Below are 27,069 nucleotides of genomic sequence, written 5' to 3' on the forward strand. Positions count from 1 at the left end.
ACCCCAGATTCCTGGACGCAAATCTTGAGGCTCAGTCTCAGGTGGCCAGGGGCAGGTCCTGGGGGAGGGGTCGGCTCAAGGGAAGACGAGGCCGGGGCTGTACCCGGGGGCTGGCGCTGGGAGGGCGGAGCGAGGGCGGAGCAAGGGCCGTGGCGGCCTCGCGGAGGGCGTGACTGCGAGGTAGGCCGAGAGAGCTAGTGTGGGCGGGGAGCGCGGGGCGGAGGGTGAGCCGGGCGCGCGCGGAGCCCGCGGAGCGCGGAGGTCCCGGCGCCAGCAGCCGCGCGGGCGGTGAGTGTGAGTGAGTGTAGGGTAGGGTCACCCCCTCCCCAGCCTCGCCCCAGCCGTGCGGGGCCCCAGCCGTGCGGGCCCCCAGCGCGAGCGCGCCCTGACGACCAGGTGCGGGGTGGGTGGGAGTGGGAGGAGTCTGGGGGGATTTGGGGAGTTTTGAGTCGAGCTTTCTGCGGAAGGGGAGCGCGTGGGTTGGCGGGGTCAGCCCGGCTGTGGGACGTCATGCTTCTACGGGCTTGTGCCCCTGGGGCCGTGCTCGGCAAGACCTGGGATCCTGGGCGCTGGGGGTGGGGGGCGCCCTGGATGTGCGGTGCCCCGGCTGGCGGTGGACCCTGGCGCTGGGCAGGGCAAAGCAGCCCTTGGGCACTTGCTCCCTGACTGCCTGCCCCGCCCCCATGGCTCAGGGTGACAGCTCTATCATCTGCCTCTGTCATCCCTCTCTCGGCCCAGTGTCATCTGCGGGTCTGTTTCTATCTCTCTCTGTCTTCTGCTCTGTCTCCAGCTCAGTCACCTCTTGCCTGGTCTCTGTGGCAGTGTTTTTCCTGCCTCTCCCTCTGCCTCCTTCCCAAGGCTGGCTGGGTCTCTGTCCTGGCTGCCCTGGACTCTTGGATTCTGGGTCCTGGGATAGGATCCAGGAGAGGCTCGCTGGAGGGCCAGACCTGTGAGCAGCGGGGCACTGAGGCAGCCCGGGGCTCTGGGGTTGGGTGGAGGAGCCAGAGGGTGTGGGTTCGCTGCCCGCAGCCCCGAGAGGCCTCCTGCATGTGTGCCCCTCAGCCTTCCCTGGGCCTCAGTAGGACCACAGCTGACCCGAGCAGGGTGTTTGGTGAAAGAAACCTCACTTCCCAGAATAGCAGCCCTCTGCTTTGCTGACAGCCACAGGACCACCCTCGTCCACCCCAGCAGGGCGTAACAGGTATTCCATTCTGCTGGTCTCTGCTTTTCCACTGCCCAGTCCCCTTCCTGCAGGGCTGTCCCCGGCCCGAGGCCCCTGCTGCCTGCATGCCAGCCACCACCAGACTCCACCCCCATTTCTGCCTCTGACCTGGTCGTGGCCCCAAGGGAGCCCACACAACCTGAGTGCAGGTGAAGGGTCTGCGGCTGGCGCCGACTCCTGGCAGCGGCTCTCTTTCCAGAGTCCTTGCTGCCAGAGCGCCCGCAGGCTCCCTCTGCTGTGGCCAGCCTGCGTGGGCGTGGCCAAGTGCAGGCAGGATGTCAGTTTCCCTGGGGCTGTGGGTGCTGAGGGCCTGGCCCAGGGTGTGCAAGGTGCATGCTCTCGAGGAGGAAATGGGCACCTTGGTCTCTGGCTAACTTGAACCCAGTCTGTACCACTCCCAGCCTCCTGTCTCAGAAACCTGTTTGGACCCCTTGGATGCTCCGTGTCCTTCCTGCACTGTTCCCTGTCTCAGAATGTGCTTCGGTCCTCCCAGCCGGCCTGGCTACCTCCTGCTCATCCCTAAGCCTTCCCAGATCTCCCCTCCTGCCCGTGCCCTCTTGCAGGCACATTGTGTGGCCACGGTCCAGCGCCCCCTCTGGCAGCAGGCTCCAGCAGGGAGCAGCCGATAGAGGTCCAGCTGGAGCCATGGGCACTGGGTCTGGGTGGAGTGGAGTGGGGTGGGCTCAGCGCCTGAAGCCTTCGGAGGAGGGTGGATCCAGCATCAGGCCAGCAGCAGACACCCCATTTCTGCTTCCAGTCCTTGTGCAGCTCAGTGGTGCAGTGGCAGCAGCAGCATGAGTATTCCCCGGCCTGCTCCGCCACAGCCAGGCCCTGCCCAGGGGGCTGGAGGCCCCGAGGGGAAGGTATGTGCTTGGGGCCCTGGGGCTCAGGAGGGAGCCAGCCTCAAACTCTGTCCCATGACTTGGGGCATGCCTTGCCTTGCTGTTGGCCTCAGTTTACACATCTGGGTGGGGGAGGTTGTTGCTTATTTATTTTTGACTCGGAGTCTTGCTCTGTCCCCCAGGCTGGAGTGTAGTGGCATGATCTCGACTTACCGCAACCTCCACTTACCAGGTTCAGGCAATTCTCCTGCCTCAGCCTCCTGAGTAACTAGGATTACAGACGCCCACCACCATGCCTGGCTAATTTTTGATTTTTTGTAGAGATGGGGTTTTTGCCATGTTGGCCAGGCTGGTCTTGACCTCCTGACCTCAGGTGATCCACCCACCTTGGCCTCCCAAAGTGCTGGGATTACAGGCGTGAGCCACTGCCCCCGGCTCGTTGCTCTTTTATAAAAGTATAATGGATAAAACAATTGAAGGCCAGCATTCCTGTCTTACTTAGCACCCTTGCTGATCTGAGGACCCCAGGGATTGCTCTCTGCTGAGAGCAAATGCCAGGGTCGCCTGCCCCTAGCACCACCTTTTCATGGAGGTGTTGATGAAGCTAAAATAACAAGCTCCCTACACAGGGTGGCAGCCTCAGTGCTCCGAGTTCTACAGCCCAGCCATTCTCTTTGTTGGGGAGCAGTGGGGCCAGAGAGGGGGACCAGCCTGGAGTCACGCAGGGACCAGTCTGGAACTTGGGGTTGCAGGCACAGCCTCCCAGGCAGGCAGACAGTGGCGAGCACCAGGCCTCGGAGCAGCAAATTCTGCTGGCCTGGGCCTCGCTCACCCCAGTGGGCAGACGTGGAGACCAGTGCCCTCGGTGGGGCAGGAAGGAGAATGGCACTTGGGGAGTGAGACCAGGCTGGGGAATGAGCCCCTGGGCTGGCAATGCCAGCATGAGGGGTGGTCCCGGGAGGGTCCAGCCTGTGGGGTAGGGGCGGGGGTCCCTGCTCTGCTGTCCTCTGACAGCACCTTCATTCCACAGATGTCCCAGTAACATCTATTCTCACACGTGAGGGTCACCTGTGGTCCTTGGTTCTAAGAGACTGGGCTGGAGCCCAGGACCATGCACTATTCATACCATTCAGCCAAGTCCTGCTCGTGGCCTGGCTGCCCTTCCTCATGACCCTCATGCTCTTTCGGGAAGGTGGACCCAGCCGCTTTCCTTCTCGGTGAAGAGATGGGAGACAGGGAGCTCCAGGCAGGGGCATCTGCCTGAGCACAGATGTGGAGGTAGGCCAGGGGGGCAAGTCAGGGCCACGGGGCACTGAGGGACGGAGTTCTGCACATAGCACTGCAGCCTTGAAGGCCCTGAATAGGGGGCGGAGATGCTGCGGGCACCGGGAGGGCCTGGGGACGCAGCCCCCGCATGCTCCTGTGGGCACTCAACAACGAGCCAAGAGCAAGCCCAGAGCCAGCCGATCCGGGGTTGCCATGGCAACTGCTTCCCAGCTCCTGTGAGCCCGGAGGAGGCCACAGGCCCAGCAGGGAAGACCCCAGGAAGGGGCTGGGAGGAATCCAGGTGCAGGAGGCAGTGGGGGGTGTGCAGAAGCCTGCGCTCGTTCCTGGTGACCTTAGTGTCTCCGGCCTCAGGCTCTGGCTGTGCAATGGGCTCCAGGGCTGAGCACAGCTGTGTCCTCCGGTGCCTTCTGAGAGCTGTGACTGCAGGGGCTGAGCACCCTACCCCCCAGGTTGGGACCGGGTCGGGGCTGGGAGCCCTCTCGGGGATGTGCCTATGCAAACACATGTGCCTACCCCTGCCCTGGAGACTGAGTGGGAAGGCTCCCTGAGCCCCTAGTGGGGCAGTGCACAGGACAGGGCTGGAAGACAGGAGGAGTGCCAGGCCTGGTATGACCATGATCCTGCTCACCCTCCCTGTAGGCTGTGGCAAGTGCCCAGGAGAAGGGCCCTCGGCTGGGCCAGCGGCTGCCATCAATTGTGGTGGAGCCCAGTGAGGTGGACCCTGTGGAGAGCGGGGAGCTGCGCTGGCCCCCGGAGCGTGCCCAGAGGGGCCCCTCTCAGAGCGGGGCTGCTGCTGGTGAGTGAGGGCGCCTGAGGGGGTGCTGAGAGGAGGAGGAGCCACTGCCAAGGTCAGAAGCAGGGCGTGGGTCCTTCGGCTTCAGCTGGCAAGGCCTTCCCACCTCCTGCCTGTTCTCACCCCGTCCTCCACCGGCCCCTGGAACCCCTGCCTGGGGCCCTAGGTGCTGCCTGGCCTTGACCCCCTCCCTAGCACCGTCCTCCCTCCCACCTGCAAGTGAGGTCCCTCATCCACTCTCAGCCCCAGGCCTGGGCAGAGGAGGTGCACGGCGCGTTCTTGCTGAATGAGTGACGGCACATTCTCATCCCTTGTCACCCAGTCCTCCCCCGTTGTCATCACCTTTGAAGCAAGTGTGCCTTGCTCACTAGGGCCTGGGAGGCTGTGAGGTGCAGGCGCATGTGCTGGGGGGATGGACTGGCCTGTTGGCAGGCCCCGTCTGGCTGCAGGTGCCCTGTTTAAAGGCTGAAGCAGGCTGGGTGCAGTGGCTCATGCCTGTAATCCCAGCACTTTGGGAGGCTGAGGCGGGCAGATCATTTGAGGTCAGGAGTTCGAGACCAGCCTGGCCAACATGGTGAAACCCCATCTCTACTAAAACAAAAATTAGCCAGGCATGGTGGCAGGCACCTGTAATCCCAGTTACTCGGGAGGCCGAGGCAGGAAAATCGCTTGAACCCTGGAGGTGGAGGTTGCAGTGAGCTGAGGTTGCACCACTGCGCTCCAGCCTGGGTGACAGAGTGAGACTCAGTCTCAAAATAAATAAATAAGTAAAGGCTAAAGCTCCGAGAGGAAGACCACGTGGGCAGGAAGGCACAGCCAGGGCCAGGTCCAAGGCATAGGAGAGGCAGCAGGCTGGGCTGTGGGGGCCTTATGGACGGCTCTGAGGGCCACTTCGGGCAGGGCGAGGGATGTGAGCTGTGCCCTGGGAGATCTTATCCCCTGGAGACCCCTGAGAGTCTGTTCCCTGAGGAGGAAATGAACTCGGCCGTCACTAGAGCTGCTCAGCACCCTGCCTGTCCTCTCCCCATCCCCAGACCTCAGCCTGTACTGGCCAGGAAACCCCTTTCAGAAGGGGTCTGTCTGGACCCATAACCTCCACCTCTGCCCAAAGGCCCCTCAACCTCTTGTCAGTTTCTGCCCAGGCCCCAGGACAGCATCAGAGACCACCCCTTGGGTCAATCCTGGGACTTGGGCTCTGGGAAGGCCCTTGAGTCTGCCCCGGACCTCCATTCCCTCTGCCACCCCTTCCTCTGGTGGATTTGGGAGCTGCTGCTGCTGGCAGAGCCCAGCCCCATTCTACCTCCCTGGCCGAGCACTCCTCCCCTTCTCATCACCCAAGGGGACCTCCTGGCCTGCCCCGGCCCAGCTGCCTGCCAAAGGTTCATCTCGGACCGCTGGGATCCTCTTGGGCTGCAGTCCTCCAACCAACACGGCCGCCTTTATGTTTCTGCAGCCCACTCCCCGAGACCCCTCGGAGAACCAGGGAGACCTGCAGATGATGCTGGCAGCAAGTGTGTCTGCTCTGAGGACCAGGCAGCCCCGGCCCGGGGATAGGACAAGGACGTGGCCAGGGTCTGCTGTCTGACTGCTGAGGGCCTCTGCCACAGGGTGGCTGGGATGGTGCACAGGAGGGCCGGGCCTGCCCCGACACCCTGCAGGCAGAGCCCAGAGGCTGCTTCCTCTCACAGGGTCCGCCAGGACCGCAGCCCTGCCCTCTTCTGCCTGTGGTCCAGGTCTGGATCACACCCCGCTTTGTTCCGTGGTTTGACGTAGAAATAAAGACACTTCCTGATGGCCAGTGGGCACACGTGGTGGGGATGCAGGTGCCTGAGAACAGTTTGGGTTCTGCCCGTGGCCTTCTAGGTGGGGGCCTCAGCTCCCAGCCCAGGCTGGCCAGTCCAGAGCACCTAGTGCGTGACCACTTAGGTGTGGCACTGGGGCAGGCTGGGCAGGGCTGAGCTGGCGCTGTGGCTGGTGCCTCTGCCCAGGGACCCTCTCTCTGCTTTGGCCAAGGCTGCCCAAGGCAGAACCAGCCTCCTCCAGGTGGCCTCCCAACCCTCCGTGGGCCTGCCTTGGGGCCAGGGTGAGACCCTGAAGGCTCTGCTACCTGCTTCCCCTGGGTGCAGGAGGGCACAGCGTGTGGCAGCCTGGCGTGGGCTGCCCCGTTCCAGGTTGGATCTCGTTAAATCCTTGTGAAGGTCCCATTTTACATGTGTAGGAACTGAGGTGCAAAGCGAGGTGCCCGAGGCGAGAGGCTGCCAGGGGAATCCCTGAGGTCAGGAAGCCACCAGGCTGCCACAGAGCCTATGTGGGAGGCTGGGTAAGCAGTCATCTCTTCCTGCCCTATGTGGGGGTCCATCGACATTATCTATGGGCTCTGTTCTACTGCAGAAGGGGAGCCCTGCTGCCTGGTTGCGGCTGGCATGGGGGGCAGAGCCTTGAGCGTGGCCCAGGGCCCACTCCCAGGGTGTGTCCCCCAACCTGGTCCCCTGCCCTTCGCTCATGTGCCAGGCCGAGGAACCTTAGGGCCAGGCAGTGGGACACCATAAATGCCAACTTCACCAAGTCGAAGGTCCGGGCAGGCGTGCCGGGGACCGGGGACCCGTGACCCTGAGCGAGGGAGGCAGGGGGCACTGCCCCTCTGTGCTTTCCTGCTGCCTCGCCAGCCTCCGGGACAAAGATGCACTTTCTCCTACCGCCTTCCTTCTAAAAATAGCCGTCCCTCCCGCAATGCTGGAGAGGTGGGAGACAGGTTCGGAAGCTCGCCTGGCAGCCTGCTTTAGTTTGAAACCTCAGGACCCCGTGGGCCCTGCCTTGGACTATAGCTCAGGCGAGGGGTGGGGCGGGCCTTCGAGGTCCTCTCCGTCCTCCTCCAGCGCTTCCTGCCGGTCCAGGATCGGGGACATGGGGCAGTTTTGTGAATGGGAACAGACATTTCGCAGAAAGCGCTGCGGACACGCGGGGTGTGGGGTCCAGGAGGCCGGCACGTGGGTGGGCTACGAGGCCCTTTACTGAGATTTGATTCCCACCACTCCGCTCCTGGGCGAGAATTACGGTACCCGTCTCAGCGCGGCTGCCCCGGACCCACACCGCGGAGCGGACGAGCTCGGGCGGAGTCCACCACGCCCCGTCCAGCAGGGCTGCCTTCGGGTGGAGGCGACCCCACCACAAGTCCCAGGACCCTGCGTACCCTGGAGCCGTGAGCGGGGAGGCGCGACCGCGGGGCGCTGCTCCACCCGGCCGCCCTCCCCAGCCAGCCGGCGCCGGGACAGCCCAGCCACGCCCAGAGCCCGTGGGCGGAGACGACAGGGGGCGGGGGCCTCGCTGGCCCCGCCCCCGCCCCGCCCCGCCCCCCAGCACGCGACGACTTGGGGGCCCCTGCGGGAGTTACCCTGCAGCTCCCCAGGATGTCGGCTGGGGCTCCCGCCCGGCTCCCACCTCAACCCTGCAATACGGGATTGGGGCAGAGAGGCCTGCTGGGCGCGGCCGGCAGCCTCGTCAGGGCCGGGAGGGAGCCCCGGCTTCTGGTTCTCACGCTGCGCTTCGCGCTGGGTCCTGCAGCACTGAGGGTGGAAGCCGCCGCCTCTGGCCTCTGCATCCCGGGTGGGGCAGCCTGGCCTCCCAGCGACCCCCAGGTCATGCAGGCTTCTGGTGGTGAGGGGCTTGCTCCCTGGCCTTCCCTACCTGGGAGCCAGGTCGTCAGCCAAGGCGAACCCACTTGATCCCGACGACAATCCCATTTTCTGGGGGAGTACCTACCCTGCCTTCTCCTGACCCCGGATCAACCCTGTGCCCTAGGGTTCTCTGAGACAAGGCTGGGGCTTTTCCAAAGGGATTTTACTGAGAAATTTGGGGGAAAACATGGACATAGAATGAAAGAAACATTGCAACCTTAGCTGAAAAGTGGGCACAGGCTCAGGTGGCCTTAGGGTGCAGATAGAGGTTGAGGGGATGTCCAGGAGCAGTCCCCAGGCCCTGGCCCCACCAGATTTTCAGGCACCTATGTGTTGAATGAAGTGACCAGTAATTGGAGGTCCTGGGACCCCGACATGCCCTGTGAGCTATGGGGTGGGAGAATCAGACCGGGAAGTCTTCAGTCCACCAGGGCCTGGCTCCATGGGAAGACCCAGTGCACAGAGCCAGAGGCATCGGGTGCAGTCCTGGCCTCTCTGGCCAGCTGTGTGGCGGTGAGCAGGTCACTGAGCCCCGGGAAGCCCTCCACCTTGGCCGGGCTGTCTCTGTTCAGTTATGCTTATTCCCTGTCACCCCTCATCTCTGCCTGTTGGAGACAGGTGGCGTGAGACTCAAGCCAGCAGGTGGGACTGGGCTGGGAGGAAGGGCCTATGGACTGCTGGGCATCTCTCGGGCTTGAACTGGGACTCTTAGCATCCCACTTCACAGAGGGAACCCAGGGCTCAGAGGGTAGTGACTCAAGTGGTTAATTGGTGGGCTTCCTGGAGGAGGTGCTGGCATCTTTGAGTCTAATCTGACCCCTCTGCAGATGCTGCTGCAGCATCTCAGGCACCTTCCAGTCTGTTATGTGCTGTTTTTCCCTGAAAAAATTCATATGTTGGGCTGGGCACGGTGGCTTGCCCCTGTAATCCAAGCACTTTGGGAGGGTAAGGTGGGCGGATCACCTGAGGTCGGGAGTTTGAGACCACCCTGACTAACATGGTGAAGCATGTCTCTACTAAAAATACGAAAACTAGCTGGGATTAGTGGTGGGCGCCTGTAATCCCAGCTACTTGGGAGGCTGAGGCAGGAGAATAGCTTGAAACTGGGAGGCACAGGTTGCAGTGAGCTGAGATTGTGCCACTGCACTCCAGCCCAGGTGGCAGAGTGACTAGGTCTAAAAAAAAAATTAGCCGGGCATGGTCATGGGTGCCTGTAGTCCCAGCTACTTGGGAGGCTGAGGCAGGAGAATGGCTTGAACCCAGGAGGTGGAGGTTGCGGTGAGCCTAGATCACACCACTGCACTCCAGCCTCGGTGACAGAGAGATTCTGTCTCCAAAAAAAAAAAAAAAAAAAAAAATTATGTGTTGAAGTCCCAACCTGAGAATGTGACTTTATTTGGAAAATTCCTTATAAAAATGCTTATTACCTTTAAAGAGGTAATACGTTGAAATTAAGTCACTAGGGTGGAGCCTAACCCATATGAAGAGGAAATATAGACACAGACATGAAGAGGGAAGACCCTGTGAAGACCTGGGAAGAAGAGGGCCACCTACAGCCTAGAAGAGAGCCCCGGGAGAAGCCTTGCTGCAGACCTCTGGCTTCCAGAACTCGCAGAGAATGAATGTCTGTCATTGAGGCTCAGTCCCTGGTCCTGCTGTGGCAGCCCTAGGACGCTGGGTGCACGGGGACATCCCTGCCCTGAGTCCTAGGATGCTGGAGCACAGGGCTGTCTCTGCCCTGAGCCCTAGGACTCTGGAGCACAGGGCCGTCTCTGCCCTGAGCCCTAGGACACTGGGTGCATGGGGCCATCCCTGCCCTGAGCCCTAGGACACTGGAGCACGGGGCCACCCCTGCCCTGAGTCCCAGGATGCTGGAGCACAGGGCCATCTCTGCCCTCAGCCCTAGGACGCTGGGTGCACGGGGCCACCCCTGCCCTCAGCTGGAGGATGCTGGTGCAGGAGGCTTTTTCTGCCCACGTCAGCACCCTGCAGCGGCCCTGTCACATACCCTGGTGGCCCCAGCCCAGGTTGAAACAGGTCTGGATCTGTTCTCCTTGGATTTTCCCTGATTTCTTTCCTAAGACGCCGGCTGCGGAATCCCCCTGTGCAGGGGTGAGGCTGCCTCTTCTGGGAAGTGTCAGTGGCCCTCCCCACAGCAGTTTGCCCACCTGACTCCTGTGTGGGCAGTGGGCCCCACCTCCACACCTTTGCCCCTGCCCAGGATGCTGTCCCTGCTCACTCCTGAGTGTGCCCCGTCTGTCCCCAGGGCCCTGTCCCTTACTCTAGCTCCTGAAGCCCCAGGGAACGGCACATGGCTCTCAACATGAGCGTCCCTGATGGGGGGTGCAGGATCTCGGGATGAACTCGATGAGCTGGCCTGTTCTCCTGCGTTAGCCTCCTGAGTAGCTGGGATTCTAGGCACCTACCACTACACCCGACTAATTTTTTTTTTTTTTTTGTATTTTTGGTGGAGACGGGGTTTCACCATCTTGGCCAGGCTGGTCTCGAACTCCTGACCCCGTGATCCAGTAGTCTCAGCCTCCCAAGTTATGGGATTACAGGTGGGAGCCACTGAACCCGGCTGAGTGATCCCATTTCTTAATCAGTGTAGCCCCAGGAAGGCTGGGGCTATTTACCAGGGTAGAAAAAGGAGCCTACCTCCCGCCTTTGGTCCTAAGTTCCTGCCCCCTCCCCTTCACACCATAACTAGGTAACAGTTTGATAACTAGAGAAGAAAGCAGAACAGTTGAGCAGCTGCCACATCCCCGCCAGTTGGGGCCTCACTCCAGGAAGGGGCCAGACTGACCCTCCTTTCTGCTATGGTGAGGAAGCTCCAGTCCTGCTGTCTGCCCAGCCCATCCTGCCTCCATGCTCCCTCTGGAGGCCTCTGGGCCTCCTCTAACGGGGGCTGGTGGGCACCAAGAACCAATGGAGTAGAGCCCTGGCTGGTAAGGGCCAAGTACCACCAGCTGCTTCTGGGAAGGGGTTTCTAATACTGGTCCATGTGCTATGGTTCCTGGGGTGCCCCCTCCACTGTCCTCACTTCAGTAACTGGGCCTTGCTAATCGGGTTGTCACTCAACAAAAGTGCTTTGGATTTAAGTTACTATCCTGGCTTTGCCCAACCTCAGCAACTTGTAAGACTGATAATGAAATAAATCATGTTAATCCTAAAAAAAAAAAAGATGAAGGCAGGAAGCACAGACAGACAGACACAGACCCAGCCCCGCTAGGGCACACTCCGGGCCAGCGTCACACACGCAGGGAGATGCTCTCAGCCCGACGCTCAGGTGTGTGAAAGCCGTGCACTCAAGTGTGCAGGGGCCAGGCGCTCACGCCCAGCATCGGGTTCGCTTTCCTGGTTTCCCCCGGAGACTGCAGAGTCTAGCCGTGGCTGGGGGCTGAGTCAGGCCCACCCCCTACCTGGGGCTCTCCTGGCCTCCAGGCTCCGTAACTGTCCCTCCATCAAGTCAAGGCCGGTGTGCCCAGGCCCGGAGCAGGAGGGGCTCACTATGGTAGGGGCTCAGCTGGTCAGGGAAGGCTTCTCAGGGGAGGAGCCATTTCTGCTGAGCTTTCAATACGTTGACATTGTAGGCAGAAAGGACAGTGCAAAGGTGTGGAGGAGAGGTGGGTACTTCTGAGTGTTCAGAGTGGAGGAAAGCTAGATGGGTCATTTTTTTTTTTTTTTGAAATTCAAGTAACTTTATTTAAATTCAAAACCAATTATTAAAACTGCATTTAGAGTCAAGACCCTTTTGTATTATAAAAATCACAAGTTTTTTTTTTTTTTTTTTTTTTAGGCAGAGTTTCGCTCTTGTTACCCAGGCTGGAGTGCAATGGCGCGATCTTGGCTCACCGCAACCTCCGCCTCCTGGGTTCAGGCAATTCCCCTGCCTCAGCCTCCTGAGTAGCTGGGATTACAGGCACGAGCCACCATGCCCAGCTAATTTTTTGTATTTTTAGTAGAGACGGGGTTTCACCATGGTGACCAGTATGGTCTTGATCTCTCGACCTCGTGATCCACCTGCCTCGGCCTCCCAAAGTGCTGGGATTACAGGCTTGAGCCACCGCACCCGGCCTACAAGTATTTTTAAGAGACAAAAATACTTCTAGGTTAATTAAACTGGATCTGACTTTGCAGAGATCTTTAAACAAACTGCAGAGAACAGAGAAAAATAGGTTATTTACAGATAACAATATCTACATATGTACTTAAAGGTACCAATTTGGTGACAGAAAAGACTTCAGTATATGCTGGCATCTCAGAAGCAGTCCTTAGAGAGCTTAGTTTTATTTTCTTGAATTTTAAGAATGCCTCTGATCCTTCATCCTCGATCTTGGGAGCCAGGTAGTACTTTAAGTGTCCCATATCAGCAATTTTATACTCTACAAGGGGTACATCTGCAGACATACTGAGTGTCACTGTGGCAGAGAGAGGAGTGGCTTTTGTGAAGAAGTTCGGGTACCTCAGTGCAAAAGTTAACTGAACTGGTTCATTCATCTCTATGGTAACAGCTTCCTCCTCTTTATCAGCTTCCCCTCCTCCAGGGCAGGTGCTAGAGCCTCTGCCCTGGAGGGGGGTCCTTCTAGGCTCAGGCACTGTAGGCTGAGTGTCCCCCCCAGGCCAGTGCCTGCTTCTCCTGGCCTCTGAGCAAAGGAGGGGCTGGTGGTGTTTTGAGGTCGCAGGTTCGTCCTCCGCTAGCTCTCCCCTCCCTCGTTCTCTGACCCTTGGCCTGAGCCCTGCGTTATCTGGAGTGGAAAGCTGGAGTGACTGCCTCTGGAATGAAAAAGAAGTGGGAACCTCTCTGAAAGTGAAAGTATGGGGTCCCGATGGAGGGCAGGGCTGTGGGTGGGGCCGGGTGGGCCTGGCAGGAGCTGACCATGGCTGGGAAGTCCCAGCTGTTAGTCACTTGCTTGGGCTGCTCCGGAGGCCCCATGGCCAGGGCCCGACTCTGAAGGCCCCAGGGGCCAGCTTCTCAGGCGGCTGCATTCTCCCTGGGCCGAGGCTTCGTGCTCAGCAGGTATGTCCTGGGAAGGTGGAGCAGGAGGGCATGGGGTGCTGTGGGCGGGTGGGGGCGACTCTCAGGCCTGAGGACCATTCCTGTTCCGCGTGTGGCCTTCCAGACCAAGGGCCTCACTCAGAGCCCAGGCTGCCCGGGCCAGAGCGGCAGCACAAATCACAACGGACACACACGCCCACACTCACCCCCGACACACAGGCAGACACACTCAGGCAGGAAGCACAGACAGACAGACGCAGACCCAGCCCCGCTAGGGCACACTCCGGGCCAGCGTCACACACGCAGGGAGACGCTCTCAGCCCGACGCTCAGGTGTGTGAAAGCCGTGCACTCAAGTGTGCAGGGGCCAGGCGCTCACGCCCAGCATCGGGTTCGCTGTCCTGGTTTCCCCCGGAGACTGCAGAGTCTAGCCGTGGCTGGGGGCTGAGTCAGGCCCACCCCCTGCCTGGGGCTCTCCTGGCCTCCAGGCTCGGTAACTGTCCCTTGTCAAGTCAAGGCCGGTGTGCCCAGGCCCGGCGCAGGAGGGGCTCACTATGGTAGGGGCTCAGCTGGTCAGGGAAGGCTTCTCAGGGGAGGAGCCATTTCTGCTGAGCTTTCAATACATTGACATTGTAGGCAGAAAGGACAGTGCAAAGGTGTGGAGGAGAGGTGGGTACTTCTGAGTGATCAGAGTGGAGGAAGCCAGATGGGTCATTATAAGAGGCCTTGAATCCCAAGCTAAGGAGGGCGCCGTGCCTCTTCCGAAGGTGACGGCAGCTCAGGGGGCTTATGCTCTGTTGCCCCTGGGAAGGGAAGTGTTGTAAGTGGCTCTCGCAGGCTTTGCTAGGGTATGGAAAAGTGTTGGCTGTATTTACATAAGCAACGCACACAACTTACTAAGCCTTTTTATTAGCTCCAATAATTTTGAGTCTCAGATTTTCTAAGTCAATAATCATATCACCTATGAATAACGACAGTTTAATCTGCTCCTTCCCAGTGTTTATAGTTCTTATTTATTTCTCTTTCCTTATTGCCTTAACTAGTTCTTCCAGGCAAATGTTGAGGAGCAAGCATGGTGAGACGACATCTCCTTGTCATTTGCCTTATTTTGAGGGGCTGGAAGGAAAAGAAAAGCTTGCAAGGAAAGTTTTCAAAGGCGGTTTATAGGGCCAGGCATGGTGGCTCACTCCTGTAATCCCAGCACTTTGGGAGGCTCAGGCAGGAGGATCACCGGGGGCCAGGAGTTTGAGAACAGCCTGGGCAACATAGTGAGACCCTGTTTCTACAAAAAATAAAAAAATTAGCCATGCATGGAGTTGCGCACCTGTAGTCCCAGCTACCTGGGAGGCTGAGATGGAAGTACTGCTTGAGTCCAGGAGTTCGAGGCTGCAGTGAGCTGTGATCGCACCCCTGTGCTCCAGCTGTGGGTGAGGTGACACAGCGAGACCTTTTCCCTTAAAAACGATAAACAAAGGAGGTTTACATTTTGGCAAGATTCTTAAGACTGATCATAGGAGGCGGCATTGAGGGCGCCTGGGAAGGAGAGCAGCTCGGAGGCTGTGATCAGGGGAGGTGGTGGCAGGTGGGGACATGAGGGGACCAGCCCTGCCAGGGCTTGCGCCCAGGGTGCAGTACAGGCAGTCACCTCAGAGGCTCCTTTTGAGCACTAAGGAGTGGAGTGATGGCCAGTCCCAGCGTAGGTGGGAGGCTGGGGAGTGGTGAGCACGTGGCCGGAGGATGAGGAGCGGCTGCAGGAGAGAAGGTCCAGGGGAAAGCAGGGAGGAGAAGCCGAGGCTGGGGCAGGCAGGGTGGGGAAGTCCAGGCTTGACTTCTCGGTCACGGCTAGGGTGGCCCAGGGTGGGAGCTCTCAGTGACTGTGTCTCTGGCTGGCTTCCTGCCCCTGCTGCTGGGCCAGGGTGTGTTAGCCTGACTGGGGAGAGTAGGCCCTGGGGCTCAGGCCGGGCTTGGTCTCCAGGGCCTTGCAGTCAGGGAGCGGCAGCACGGGAGCCGGGCCCCCTGGACCTTCCGGGCACTGGGACAGACAGACCCAGAGAGAAAGAGCCAGAGAGAGTCCATGGGTTATGGAGAGGCAGGCACAGGGACAGGCCAAGCGAGAGCCTTGGGAGGTGGAGGCGGGAGTGGAGAGAGGCCTTCAGGTCTCAGCCTGCAGGTATTAGCGCGGCAGCAGGCAGGCCAGCCCGGGGCGGGGGGCGACCCTGACATCGATGTCCCCCTTTCTAGGCTGTGCTCTGCGGTGACAGGGGTAGATGGACAGAGGCTGCCAGGCCAGGGCAGGGGGCCATGTCACCACAGGAACAGTCCCGAGTGCCCACTGAACAGACAGATGGTGACAGTGGGTGGTGCCAGGAATCTGTACCCAACGTCCTGAAACCCAGGTCAGATGTGAAGAACAAACAGGGGAAGGCCAGGACGGGGGGCAGCCGGAGGGGAAGCCGGAGGTCGGGCGTGCAGCTGGGAGGACAGAGGGAGGGCTGGGTGGGGTGCGGGTCATCCCTGAACCCTGGGGGAAGCTGCTAAGGTGGGGTCAGCGGGAGGTGGAGGTGGAGGGAGCTGGCTCCAGGATGGATGCACGGCTGTGGGGCTTGGGCAGGTGGGAACCACGGAACGGTTTAAAGTAGGGGAGTGACTTGGCTGGACTTCTGCTTTGGGAAGGTCCAGAATGGCTTGGGAAGCTGTCGGGAGCGGCTGGGTGGAAGGTGGCATGGCTGGAGGCTGAGGGGCTATCTGGGGACCTCGATGGCCCTTCAGTGCAGTTCTGGCTTGGGACAAAGGCAGGCTGAGCGGCTCTCAAGCCTCGGCCTGTGTAACCTCCTAAGACATTCACCGGCATAGCTGCCCCTCCTTACCCGGCCTTCCTCAGGGCCTCCTGGGAGAGGACCTCCACATCTGACCCCACTCTGGGACCTGCTGACACCCTGGGGTCTCAGCTGGGAGAAGGGGCTTCTGGGCGGCAACTCTGACTCCCTGGGGGTGGAGATATGGCGGGTCCCACTTCTGCTCCCGGCTCTGAGCTGTAGACTGGGAGCTTCAGGTTCCTCATCTGTGAAATGGACAAATGACACTGCCTATCTTTGTTGTCGCAGAAGCTGATCTGTGTCGGGCCTTGAGCTGGGCACACAGTGGGTGCTTACTAAGTGTGAGCTCTCCCAAACAAGAAGGCAGAGCCTGGCTCGCCCTTGCCCCACAGCCCGGGCCCCGCCCCCTCGACAGCAGAGGGTGAGCTGTGTGCTGAACCGTTCTCTTCACGACACCCTGCCCTGCTGGGTCCCTGCCCTGCTGGGCACCAGCCCCCATGCCAAGCATGGAGGGCACCAGGGAGAGAGGGGAGAGTGGAGGCTGGGACAGACGGTGCCCTGAAATGTGTGGGTCATGTCTGAATCAGGCAGGGTCTCTGAAGCCTGGTGCTGAGGGAAGTCGCCGACCTGTGGCCAGGGCAGGGCTGATAAAGTCCATTAACCACCTGGCTGTCGCTCCCACCTTGGGCCTCTGTCCAGCTGCTTGGCCGCTTCTGGGAACCTCAAGGAAGGTAGGTAGGCACCTTGCTGGAGGGTGAGGGTGAGTGGGGTCTGGGTCCTGCCCACCTTGGTGTCCTTCCACCCTGGCAAACTGGGGCCTGGGGAGACCCACTTCCTGTCTGATGTCACCCAGCAGTTGGGTGCTGGGTCTGGCTGGGGCTTTCGTCCTGGCACCTGGGTGGGGGGGCCCTGGGGCTGGGCTAGGGGCAGGTCCAGCTCTTCTTTGGCCCCAGTTTCTCCCAGGGGAAAGTGAGACTTTGCTGGCCTAATGCCCTCGCCTGCCCACGGCCCAGCTTCCACAGTGGGGTGGGCGGGAGGCCCCTCCTCTCTCCCAGCCTAAAGCCAGGAAAGCAAGCACAGCTCTGAAGGCTGGGGTGTGGGCAGAGCCTGGCAGGCCAGGTGCTGAGGCCATGGGGACAGGAGCAGTCCAGGCTCGGCACCCCCATGTCCCTGGGATCCCCCCATTCCCTGTGTCTGGGAGGGGCCAGAGCACACTGTGGTGGGAGGTGAGGGGGAAAGGCAATGGGGTGGGAAACAGTGTTGAGAACCTCCCCAGTCCCCAGTTAAATATAGACCCGAGGCTCCTCCTGCTGCTGCCCCTGCAGCTGCAAGGCCATGATAAGCCGCAGAGTGGCCTCGGCCAGTGCCCTCAGGCCCCACACCAGCTCCGCAGGCTCTGTGACACCCAGGGCAGGGGGTGGGCTCCCATGGGGATCCCTGCCCTCCCCTCTGAGCTAAAGTAATCAGGCCTTTTGGGCTGATGGGGGGTGAGCTGAGGGACCCGGAGGGCAGGGAAGGGGCTGGTAGCAGTTGGGGGAGGGGGTCAGGGATCCGGGAAGGCCTAGACGTGGCTGCGGGTCCTGCCCTCGGTGCTGTGAGCTGTGGCCTGGACTGCACCCCACAACCTGCACATCGACTCCCTCCTCCAATTCTAATGGGAGAGTCCCACCTGGCACTGGGCACCTGGGGAGACACTTTTTGGGGACGGTCTCGGGAAGGCTCCTGATGGCAGCAGCCATGTGTATCTGCATGCCCAGCTGTTGCCTGGTACACTGAGGGCTCTCGCTGAGTGGCCTGGTGACGCCGGTGGTGACGCTTTCTTCTGACAGCCTGAGGGCTGCCTCCTCTGGGCAGCCTCCCCTGACCAAGCCCCTGGGTGTGGCCAGGCCGCAAGGGCTGCACACAGTTCCCGGTTCCCTGCGGCTGCTCCTGGGCTGCGCCTCCAGGCCTGCTGAGCCTCCTTCTTGCCCCAGCTCTCCTGCTGCCAAGATGTCCTCACCGCGGACAGAGACTCCTGGGCCGGAACTGCAGAGCTCCAAGGAGGCCGAGGAGCCGCAGACTCCAGCGCACAGCTCCCGGCGAACAGGCAGCAGGAAAGAGCCCAGTGGCCACCGCGTTGATGGCACAAGGCTGGGCCTGGGCGCCCTGAAGCAGGCCTTCTCCCGGGCCAGCCAGCGGGCTTCGACCCAGGTCTCCAAGGAGGATGCAGGTCTGCTAAGGCGAAGCTCCTCCTCCCTGTTCCGGTCCCTCCGGCGAGCCCTGGACGAGGGCCCAGCTGCTGGCCATTCCCAGGCCACTCCTGAGGTGCCTTTGGAGGTCATGAATGCTGTCAGCCAGCAGGCACCTCCTGGGGCAGCGTCTGAGGAACTGAAACCCGAGGCAGGTAAGGAAGGCCCTCAGAAACACTAAGCATGAAAGGAAACGGGCCAGAGGTCGGGGCAGCTGAGCTGAGGCTTCTGGAAAGGCTCTCCTCCCCAGCTCCCCAAACCCTGGCCCGGACACGGGCACTTATTTATTTATTTATTTGAGACAGGGTTTCGCTCTGTCACCCAGGCTGGAGTGCAGTGGTGCAATCACAGCTCACTGTGACCTTGCCCTCCTAGGTTCAAAGAATCCTCCCGCCTCAGCCTCCCAAGCAGTTGAGACTACAGGCATGAGCCACTGCACCCGGCTAATTTTTAAAATGTATTTGTATTATTTTTGTAGAGGTAGGGTTCTTGCTCTGTTGCCCAGGCTGGCCTCTAACTCCTGAGCTCACCCAGTCCTCCAGCTGTGGCATCCTAAAGTGCCGGGATTACAGGCATGAGGCACCATGCCCAGCTGGACAATTGCACTTGAAATTCTTGCAGCATCCCTGCAATGGGAGCCCCCCCTCCACATTGGGCAGATGAGAAAAGTGAGGCTCAGAGAGGTGCAGTGACTTGCCTCAAGTCTCACAGCATGAAGAATGGGACTTGAACCCAGGTCTGCACGGCCCAGATCCCCAGCCTCTCCACGGCCTTTCACCACCGGCTCCGGGTCAAACTAGGGCCATGCGCACAGCTGGTCACAAGGTTGTAGACGGTGCAAGGCTCGCAGAGGTGCCAGGAGGAAGGTCAGGGGGATTGTCCAGAGGAGGATACACTGGCGGGGAGGGAAGAGGGGCCACCATAGAGGTGGAGGGCTCCTGTGGGGTGGAGGCTGGCAGAGAGCCGGGAGTAACAGGAATGTAAAAGTGCACACAGGCAGGACACGCCCTGCCTGAGCTCTGACCTTATTAGACCTGCAATCAAGGCTGTGCATGAAGCTATCAAGTCCTGCTGAGCCGGGTGTGGGAGCCAGGTGGAAGGCAGGGCTGATAAATGGCTCTGCTCAGCCAGGCTTGGGGTCCCAGGTTCTGCCTTTTCAAAGGTGGCTCTAAGGGAGGGCTCTGGCAGCTGCAGCCTGTTATTCCTGGAGCAGGCCTTCAGCTGGCCCAGCCTCGCGCAGAGGTCAGGCAGTCCAGCCGCGATAGATGGAGCCATGGCCTGCAGGTCTTCGTCCAGGTCGGGTGCTGAGGCGGTCCCTCTCACCACCCCTCTCACCGCCGCTCTTCTCGCCTGCCAGTGCAGAAGGTAAATCCGTGGCAGACCTCATTACTGAACGGCAACTGCTGGCAGCCTTGGAACAGCTTTTGCACCTGGAGAAGCGGCTGGTGGCCGAGAAAGCCTCGCGCACCTTTGAGCAGGACCCCACGGCCTTCGCCCGGCGCGCCATGGACGTGTGCCTGCATTACGACGGGCTGGCAGCTGAGATCGGGGCCATCGTGCGCGAGACGCTGGGCGCCGACGGCGTGGACGCCACCGTGCTGGCCGAGCTGGCCCGCGTGGTGCGCGCGGAGGAGGAGGCCCACCCCGCGCCCCCAGACGACGGCGACTTCCTGAGCACGCCACGCCGCTGGCGCCAGCACTGGGAGGAAGCGGTGAGGCGCAGCGCTCAGGAGCGCGTGCGGCGGCTGGGCACGGGGGAGGCCGAGGGCGCGTCGGAGGCCGAGAGCGCGTCGGGCCTGGCCCAGCTTCTGGCCGAGCTGGGTGGCTTGGTTCGCCGGGACCTGCAGAAGGTGTGGCAGGAGGTGCAGCCCGCGTACTCGGCGGCCGGCTTTCCGGCCTGGGAAGTCTACCTGCGTGCCTTCCACGGCGCTGTGGCCCAGCGCCTCCAGGAGCTCGCGCGCGATGCCCGCGGCTGCGAGCAGCTCTATCTCCTGCTGGACTGGGCGGCCAACGTGTACGGCAGGTGAGGCTCGGCCAGGGCACCAAGCGGCGAGGATGACTGCCGCTTCCCCCGCAGGCCTTGGGGAGCCCACTTTGAGGAGGATGGGGCCTTTCTTCTCCGTTCCCTCCCTGGGGGAGGGTTGAGAGCCGAGGATTTCGACATGCTTTCCTTCGCGGTTCAGTCCATGGGGAGCTGCTGCCCCAGGTTTTCTAGGGGTCACCCATACACAGTTCCAGAATTTGGGAAGTTTCCGCGGGGAGGTTCCCACGGGAGCAAGGCCTGTTCTGGTTCACCAGGTGCCTTTGGGCGCATCAGAAAAGGGCGCACCTCTTGGCCAGGCGCGGTGGCTCACGCCTATAATCCCAGTACTTTGGGAGGCTGAGGCTGGCGGATCACCTGAGGTCAGGAGTTTGAAACCAGACTTGCCAACATGGTGAAACCCCATCTCTATAAAAATACAAAAATTAGCTGAGCATGGTGGTGGCGGGTACCTGTAATCCCAGCTACTCGGGAGGGCGAGCCAGGACAATCGATTGAACCCGGGAGCTGAGATCTCGCCATTGCACTCCAGCCTGGGCAACACAGCAAGACTCCAAAAAAAAAAAAAAAAAGAAAAAGAGAAAGAGAGAGAAAGAGAGAGGAGAGAGAGAGGGGGGGGAGAGAGAGAGAGAGAGAAAGAGAGAGAGAGAGAGAGAGAGAGAGACCTCTCTAGGGTGGACTCGACCCCTACGGGCTCACAGCGCTTGGCGTGGGTTCACCAGCGCTTTCCCTTTTGGACAGGCATCTGGGTTCAGGGTACAGCTCGCGGGGAGTGGCCACTTCCCTCTCTGCGAGTGGGATGAGGATGAATTGCTTTCCCCAAGGAGTGGATCCCAGCCCCACCAGCAGGAGTGCCCACGGTGGGGGGTGTGGGGTGTGGGTTGTGGGGGTGTGGGGTGTGGGGAGGTTGCCTGAAGTCCCGCACTCCTTAAATTGGTCCTTAAATTGTGTGGCCTTCTTAAATTGTGTGTGTGAGAACAGATGCCCAGGTTCAGGGTTACACTGTGAGCCTGGCCAGAAGAGGGGCAGCGGCTGCAGCATCAGAGCCGCGCACCCTCAGCCCCCTGCCCTGCCTTCCAGTCCTGACTTCCTGGACGCCCCAGGCCTGGCGCTGCCCGCCGAGCCGCTGCCCCCGCTCCTGGCGCCCGACGTGTGGGCCCGACTGGAAAGTGACTACACTAGCTTCCTCGAGGTCAGTCCTGGTGGGCCAGGCTGGAGGGGGCAGGCTCCGGGGGGAGGTGCGGCGCCCAGGCGCGCGGCGGCCAGAGCTAGCGCTGGTTCACCCTGTGGCCCCTCGGCGCGGGCTTGTGACAAGACAGGGCGGCCCTCATCCCGGACGGCGCGCGCGACGGGGTCCGGGAGGGTCTCACCGCGGTCGTCCCTTCTCCCTGCAGGCCAAGATCGCAAGCTGCTTCGACCGTATCTTGCAGCTGGAGGAGAGTCGCTGGGCGACGGCCAAGGGCCCCGAGGTGCTGCAGGGCCTCTACCGGGCGCCGCTGTCCACGGACGTCCACATGGTGCGGCCCAGAGCAGGGGCTGGGAAGGGGCGCGTGTTCAAGCCTCACACACACGATGGGGACACCCAGAACGGTCCTAACCAACCCTTCCGTTAGATGGGAGCCTGAGGCCCCGCGTGGGGTAAAATCGGGACCTCGGGCACGTCGAGGGGCTGGGGGCAGCTGGACGGGGGTTTGCGGGAGTTGACTCTCGGGTTGTGCGGCTTTCCGACTGAGCGACACATCGGGGCTGGCTGAAGGCGTGGTGGAGCCGCCGGGTGAACTGCGGCCTGGGGTCGGCGGCTGGGACGCGCGCTCAGTGCGGGGCTTGGTTCGCAGCTCGTGGCCGAGCACGTGAAGGCGGCCGGCGCCATCTCCGCGGAGCTGGAGGCCACCACCCTGCGAATCTGCACGCGGGCGCTCGGCCTCTTCGTGCCCAGGTGCGGACTCATCCTCGGTAGGGGAGCGACCCGGCCCGGTGTGCTCTGCAGGTGGGAGGGAGGGTTCTGCGCGGGGACCTGATGGGAGGGTGGACCCAGGGTCATCGCGCAGCCAGGAAGGGTCCCCAAGGGCGCTATGTATCCTGCCCCAGGTTTGAAAAGGCTTTTCTGGCGTCGGAGGCGGTGAGCGACTCACACCTGGGCGCCTACATCAACGCCTGCGAGGAGCTCAGGTAGGGCTGGGCCGCTCCTGCGCAGGCGCAGCGCGGCCGGCAGGAGGCGCGCGAGCGCCGGGAACCCGGGTGAAGGGGAGTGCGCGCGCGTGGAGGGGGCAGAGGTGAGGAGTGTGTGTCTTTGTGTCCTGTGTTGGTGGATCTGAGGGGTGTGTGCGCGTGTGTGCATGTGTGTGTAGCAGAGTTGAGGGGTGTGTGTAGTGGAGCTGAGGGTGTGCATGTGCGTGTGTGCGTGTGCGGAACTGAGGTGTTTGTGTATATGCGGTGGAGCTAAGAAGTGTGTGTGTGCATGTGTGTGTGGTGGAGCTGAGTGGTGTGTGTGTGTGTGTGTGTGTGTGTGTGAGAGCTGAGGGGTGTGTGTCTCTGGTGTGTGTGTGTGCATGTGTGTGGGGTTGAGCTGAGTGGTGTATGTGTGTGTGTGTGTGTCAGAGCTGAGGGGGGTGTGTGTCTCCGGTGTGTGTGTGTGGGGGTGTGTGTGTGCCCATCCAAGCGGAGGCCCTGGGGGAGTGTGGGCAGCTCTTCGAGGCGGAGCAGAGGCCGAGGGTCCCAGCTCCCTGCCCGCTGCCTCCGTCTCCATTTTCCCTCCCTTCCTTCCAGACAGCATTTCTTCCTTTTTGGGACACCTCCTCCTCTGGGAAGCCTCCCTGAGCCTGAACCCTGGGCTGTGCTGGGGTGGGGTCTGGGTCTCTGTGCCCCTAGTAGGTGGAGGCCCTCCTTGTGGGTTGGCAGCGGCTGTCAGCCTTCTGTGCCCTCAGCTCCAGGCCAGGCCTCAGCAGATGCATCAGTGCTGAGGGCGGCCAGCACCGGCGGGCACAGACCGGGCCACCCACCTGGGTTCATCCTTTTTTTAAAGTTTGTAGATGTTAGTGTTCCGAAGTGCTCACTTCTCATTTATCTGATTTCAAAGAACAGCTGTGCCACCTGCTGGCTGTGTGCTCTGGGACAAGCCACATCCCTTCTGTCCCTTTTTTGCCACCTGTCAAATAGGATGAGAGCAGCTGCTCCCTGGGGCAGTGTGGAATGCTGTGCCTTAGGGGACTCAGCTCCCCTTGTCTCTTTGTGGGCACTTGTGAGTGCCAGGCACTGAGCAAGTGCCTCCCCTCCCTGATGAGTCTCATCCCAAGCACACACAGGTGGGTATACAGGCCTGGAAAGGAGGTGCTACTTGCCTGTAGTCACGCAGCCGGTAAGTGGTGGCGCTGGGACTTGAACCAGGCCTGCCTACCTCCAAAGCATGACCAAGAGGCACTGCTCTAACACTCTCTTGTCCTTAATCTGTGCCAGGCCTGTCCTTGGCACTGGGACCCTGGGTTTCAGCTCCAGGGAGCCTTCTCTGCCCGTTGGTAAGTCAGGCAGCCTCTGGCCAAACCCTTGATGGAACTCCAGCCTGGCCTACTGTGTCCCTGGCTGTGGGAACTGGGCGTAGCCTGTACCTTAGTTTCCTCAACAGTGAAATAGGGACATTGTCGTCTTCAGGGGGGTAGTTATGAGGCTGAAGGTATGGCTATGCCACACTGTTTATCACCAAAAGGGAGGGAAAGTCCGTCCCAGAGCTGCCAGAGGGGAATGGGCCAGCCGCCCGCTGCCCTGCCCTCTTCGACTGGCTCCGTGGCTTCTGTGCTGTCCCTCACTTGACTCTGCTCCCAGGCAGCTACACTGCAGCCCACAGGCTGCCCTTCACATTGCAGTCTAAGCGAGTGGAGCTGGAGCTTGTGCCCGGCCTTGTTCCCCAGCCTGCCCTCCCTTGCCCACCTCATTGCTGGTCCTGGCCCCTCCCCAGGACCAGTCTTCTCTCCAGGTTCCCAGGAACCCAAGAGGAGCTGGAGAAGCCCCTGGTGGCGGCCACCTGCAGCTTCCAGAAGCACCTGCTTCAGGGCCTGCAGCGTGACTTGCAGGTGACTGACAGGCCCTCTCTCCACACTGTCCATGCCCAGCAGGTACCCTGTATTCCTAGAGCCTGAGGGCCCAGGTCACAGCATTCATTTATTCCAGGGACCAGCTCATGGGTGTGTGTGAAGGGTAGTGGGCAGGGAACCCAGGGGAGGTCCCAGCTGAGCATGACGACTGGGAGACGCCTGCCTTCTCACTTCGGTCTCCAGCTGTTGGTGGTCACCCCGAAGCCTGGGATAGTGGGTCCCCGGATCCAGGCCTAGGCCCCTCACCCGGTCCCTCAAGGCATCCCTGGGGCACACCCTGAGCAAATCTCACTGGACAAAGTCAAACCCTGCCCCTGGAGCTTGGGGCCTGGGAGAGGCATTCTGGAAAAGGGCTCCTGACATCACCTGTGGCTAGGAGAGGGGATGGCCCCAGCCCAGAAGGGAAGGTGTCAGGAGTGTGCACTGGGCTTCGAGGGAGGGCTTGGGTCGGGGGAGTGCTTTGCAGACTCCCACCCACTCTGTCCCCAGCCGCTCTTCAGGGCCGTGTGGACCAGGGGCTGGCTGGCAGGGGACTGGCTGCAACCCCTCATGGACAAGGTGGTGGTCTTTGCTGGTCATCTCCAGCATGTGGCCCGGCCATGGGCACAGGTACCCCAAGGGTGAGGGCCCCGGCAGGGCTGTGCCCAGGGTTGGGGCTGCTGACCCTGACCCTGACCCTGACCTTAACTCTGGGCTGTCCAGGAGACTCTGCAGGAGGTGCACCGGTTCGTGGTCCGAGAGTACCTGGCGCAGGCGCTGAGGCCGCGGGAGCGGTTCCGGGGCATGGAGCGCTTGCGGGGCTCCCAGAAGATGAGTCTGGATGCCCAGGCCATCGGTGACACCTTCCAGGGCCTGGTAGGAGCGGTGTCTGCTGCCCGTGGGCATTTGCCTCTGTGCGCGGAGGGGGTGGCAGTGACTAGGGTCCTAATGCCAGGAGGGCTTTTGGCGGGAGCGGTTCTCCCCACTCTGGATCAGGTGGAGCAGGGACTGGGGAGCCTGTGGGGTTGGGGTGGGACCAGGTGGGAGGATGTCACTTTGCATACATGTGCATACAATTTGCAGGGTCATGGGGAAGCCGCGAGGGTCGCAGCCCCATCTCACAGGCAGGGCCTGTGGCAGGTGTCCCCCATTCAGGCCAGAGCCCTAAAGCGGAGGCACAGAGCCCCTGCACACCCCTTGTCTGGCCCGAGCACTCCCAGGCTGGCCTCGGTTTTCCTGTCAGAGCAGAGGCGGGAAGATGCCTGTGGAGATGGGACTGGAGGGGAGACGAAGGCTGAGGCCCTCGCTTTCGGCACACCTCCTGTCCAGTTTGGGGAAGGCAGTCCCAGCGCCGAGTTGCAGTGGCTGCGGGAGGGCTGACTCACACCCCTGGAGGAGCTGGAGCAGGGGCGGGGAGAAGTCTCCTGGGGCACGTAGTGGCTCTGTCTCACAGGGTTCTGAGGCCACATGGCTGGACCAAGCCATCCAGTGCGTGGCTGAGATCTTGGGCGAGACTTATAAAGACGACATCCAGCGGCACCTTGAGACTCTCATCCGGAGCTACCCTGACATCAGGTGTGAGCCCCATCTGCTCCGCTAACTTCAGGGCCAAGGGGGGCTGGTGTTGGAGGGGCCCTGGCCTGGACCTGACTGCCCAGGGGCCTGAAGACCAGCGGCTGGCGGTGGGCCTCGGACCCTCAGACCCTCGAGGCTGGAGGGGAACAGAGAGCACCCCTTCTCCTAATCTGTTCTCAGCCATCCTCCATCAGCCCCGCTGGGGGAGGGCATGCCTCCAGTCCTAGAATCTGAGGAGGGAGGTGACCCCGAACCCTTGGGGAGAAAGCCCTCTCTGAAAGCAAGGGGATTCTGAGACCGGGCCAGGTGGAAGGAGGCTTTGATCCCGGGGTGCGCTGGGGGGACAGTGAGTCATCCAAGTGCTTGGAAATCCCAGTTTGAATCTCCATTCCTTTGGAGATTCTGGGACGTGGAGTATACAGAAAGGTCCTGGTTCAGCCCCTTCTCTGGGCCACCCTGCTGTGGGGTGGGGGAGAATTCCTCATTCCCAGCCAGGCTGCCTTTTGGGCTATGGCTCAGAGGGAGGACCCTGGGCGTGTCCCTCCAATCCCCCCTCCCCGTTGCCGGCCCTGTCACCCACAGCTGCATCATCCCCTCCGTCCCTCTCCACCACCTGTCCCCGGGTCTCCCTCTGTGCCTCTACGCCTCTGTGTGGGCTGCTTCCCCACCCTGCAGACCCCTCTCCTGTGCCCCCTCAAGCCCAGCTGACCTGCCCTCCAGGCCCATGCTCCACTCCTCCCCTAGCACAGCTCTTCCTGGCCTCAGTCAATCTGACCCTGACGGACTCCTGGAATGCAGGGTGACTCATACTAACTCCCACGCCCACGAGTTCCCCCATCCTGGGGCTGGGGGTGCTGCGGAGGTGTGGGTCTCAGTGAGCGCCTGCATGTCTCTGCAGGCAGGACCACATACTGGCCATTCTGGCGCTGCGCCGCCTGGGTCGCCGGCGGAACCAGCATCTCTTGCAGCACACCCAAGATTTGCTGAGAGCTGCGGCGGGGGCTGCGGGTGTGGAGGCCCCCCGGGGCCGCGTGCTCTTCGAGGAGATCAAGGTGCCCAGTGCCATGGCGGTGCTGATCACCTGCGTCTAGTGCTCTCCGGCCAGAGAGGGGGCGGCCATTGGTGGGGAGCCGTGGGCCGTGGGGGTCAGCCAGAAGCCGAGGGAGTCACTCTCAGCCCTGCTCCCAACTCTGACACCACAGTTGGGGAATTTTTGTCGTCAGCAGCTGAGCACAGCTGCCAGGCCAGAAGGAGCAGCCGTGCTGGAGGCATTTCAGGCATGGGGGGAGTATGTTGTGTCCCAGAGCTCCCTTCAGTGCTGCCCGGCAGGGAGGGCCTCTGCCCCACTGCCCAGCTTCACCCTCCAGTCTGAAAGTGAAGAGCAGAGAATTTATTTTAAAAATAAATGTGAATTAAGATGGTGCCTCCCTAAGGAGTGGGCAGGGAACGGGAGGCCTGGGTCCGCATGTGCCAAAGGGTCGGGCCGGAGGCTCTCTGGTGACACCATTTGGTGGGTGGCCCTCTTCTGC

General features: G+C 61.3%; 2 protein-coding genes across 8 annotated transcripts; both read left to right on the plus strand.

The window, feature by feature from the left end:
* Positions 1–206: 206 nt before the first annotated feature.
* Positions 207–6,057, plus strand: LBHD2 (LBH domain containing 2). 3 transcript variants are annotated; one of them, XM_039462891.2, is made up of 5 exons: positions 207–288; positions 1,135–1,201; positions 1,980–2,085; positions 3,991–4,147; positions 5,598–6,057. In XM_039462891.2, the coding sequence occupies exons 3-5, from the start codon at positions 2,017–2,019 to the stop codon at positions 5,696–5,698; spliced, it is 327 nt and encodes a 108-aa protein (XP_039318825.1). In that variant the 5' UTR covers positions 207–288; positions 1,135–1,201; positions 1,980–2,016; the 3' UTR covers positions 5,699–6,057. The 3 variants fall into 3 exon arrangements, with proteins under 3 accessions (XP_039318825.1, XP_039318826.1, XP_074250444.1); XM_039462892.2 differs by lacking the exon at positions 1,135–1,201; XM_074394343.1 differs by lacking the exon at positions 207–288 and having other exon boundaries at positions 481–1,201.
* Positions 6,058–11,889: 5,832 nt separating this feature from the next.
* Positions 11,890–26,631, plus strand: EXOC3L4 (exocyst complex component 3 like 4). 5 transcript variants are annotated; one of them, XM_074394347.1, is made up of 14 exons: positions 11,890–12,838; positions 15,058–15,212; positions 16,220–16,363; positions 17,606–18,015; positions 19,223–19,883; positions 20,982–21,093; positions 21,296–21,418; positions 21,737–21,837; positions 21,990–22,070; positions 23,851–23,965; positions 24,476–24,595; positions 24,689–24,841; positions 25,419–25,540; positions 26,439–26,631. In XM_074394347.1, exons 4-14 carry the CDS (start codon positions 17,622–17,624, stop codon positions 26,629–26,631), a joined length of 2,175 nt encoding a protein of 724 aa, XP_074250448.1. In that variant the 5' UTR covers positions 11,890–12,838; positions 15,058–15,212; positions 16,220–16,363; positions 17,606–17,621. The 5 variants fall into 5 exon arrangements, with proteins under 5 accessions (XP_074250448.1, XP_074250445.1, XP_074250447.1 ...); XM_074394344.1 differs by lacking the exon at positions 26,439–26,631 and having other exon boundaries at positions 24,689–25,499; XM_074394346.1 differs by lacking the exons at positions 24,476–24,595; positions 26,439–26,631 and having other exon boundaries at positions 24,689–25,499.
* The last annotated feature ends 438 nt before the right edge of the window (positions 26,632–27,069 follow it).

Source organism: Saimiri boliviensis, chromosome 2 (genome assembly GCF_048565385.1).
Source record: "Saimiri boliviensis isolate mSaiBol1 chromosome 2, mSaiBol1.pri, whole genome shotgun sequence".
Taxonomy (NCBI): Eukaryota; Metazoa; Chordata; class Mammalia; order Primates; family Cebidae; genus Saimiri; species Saimiri boliviensis.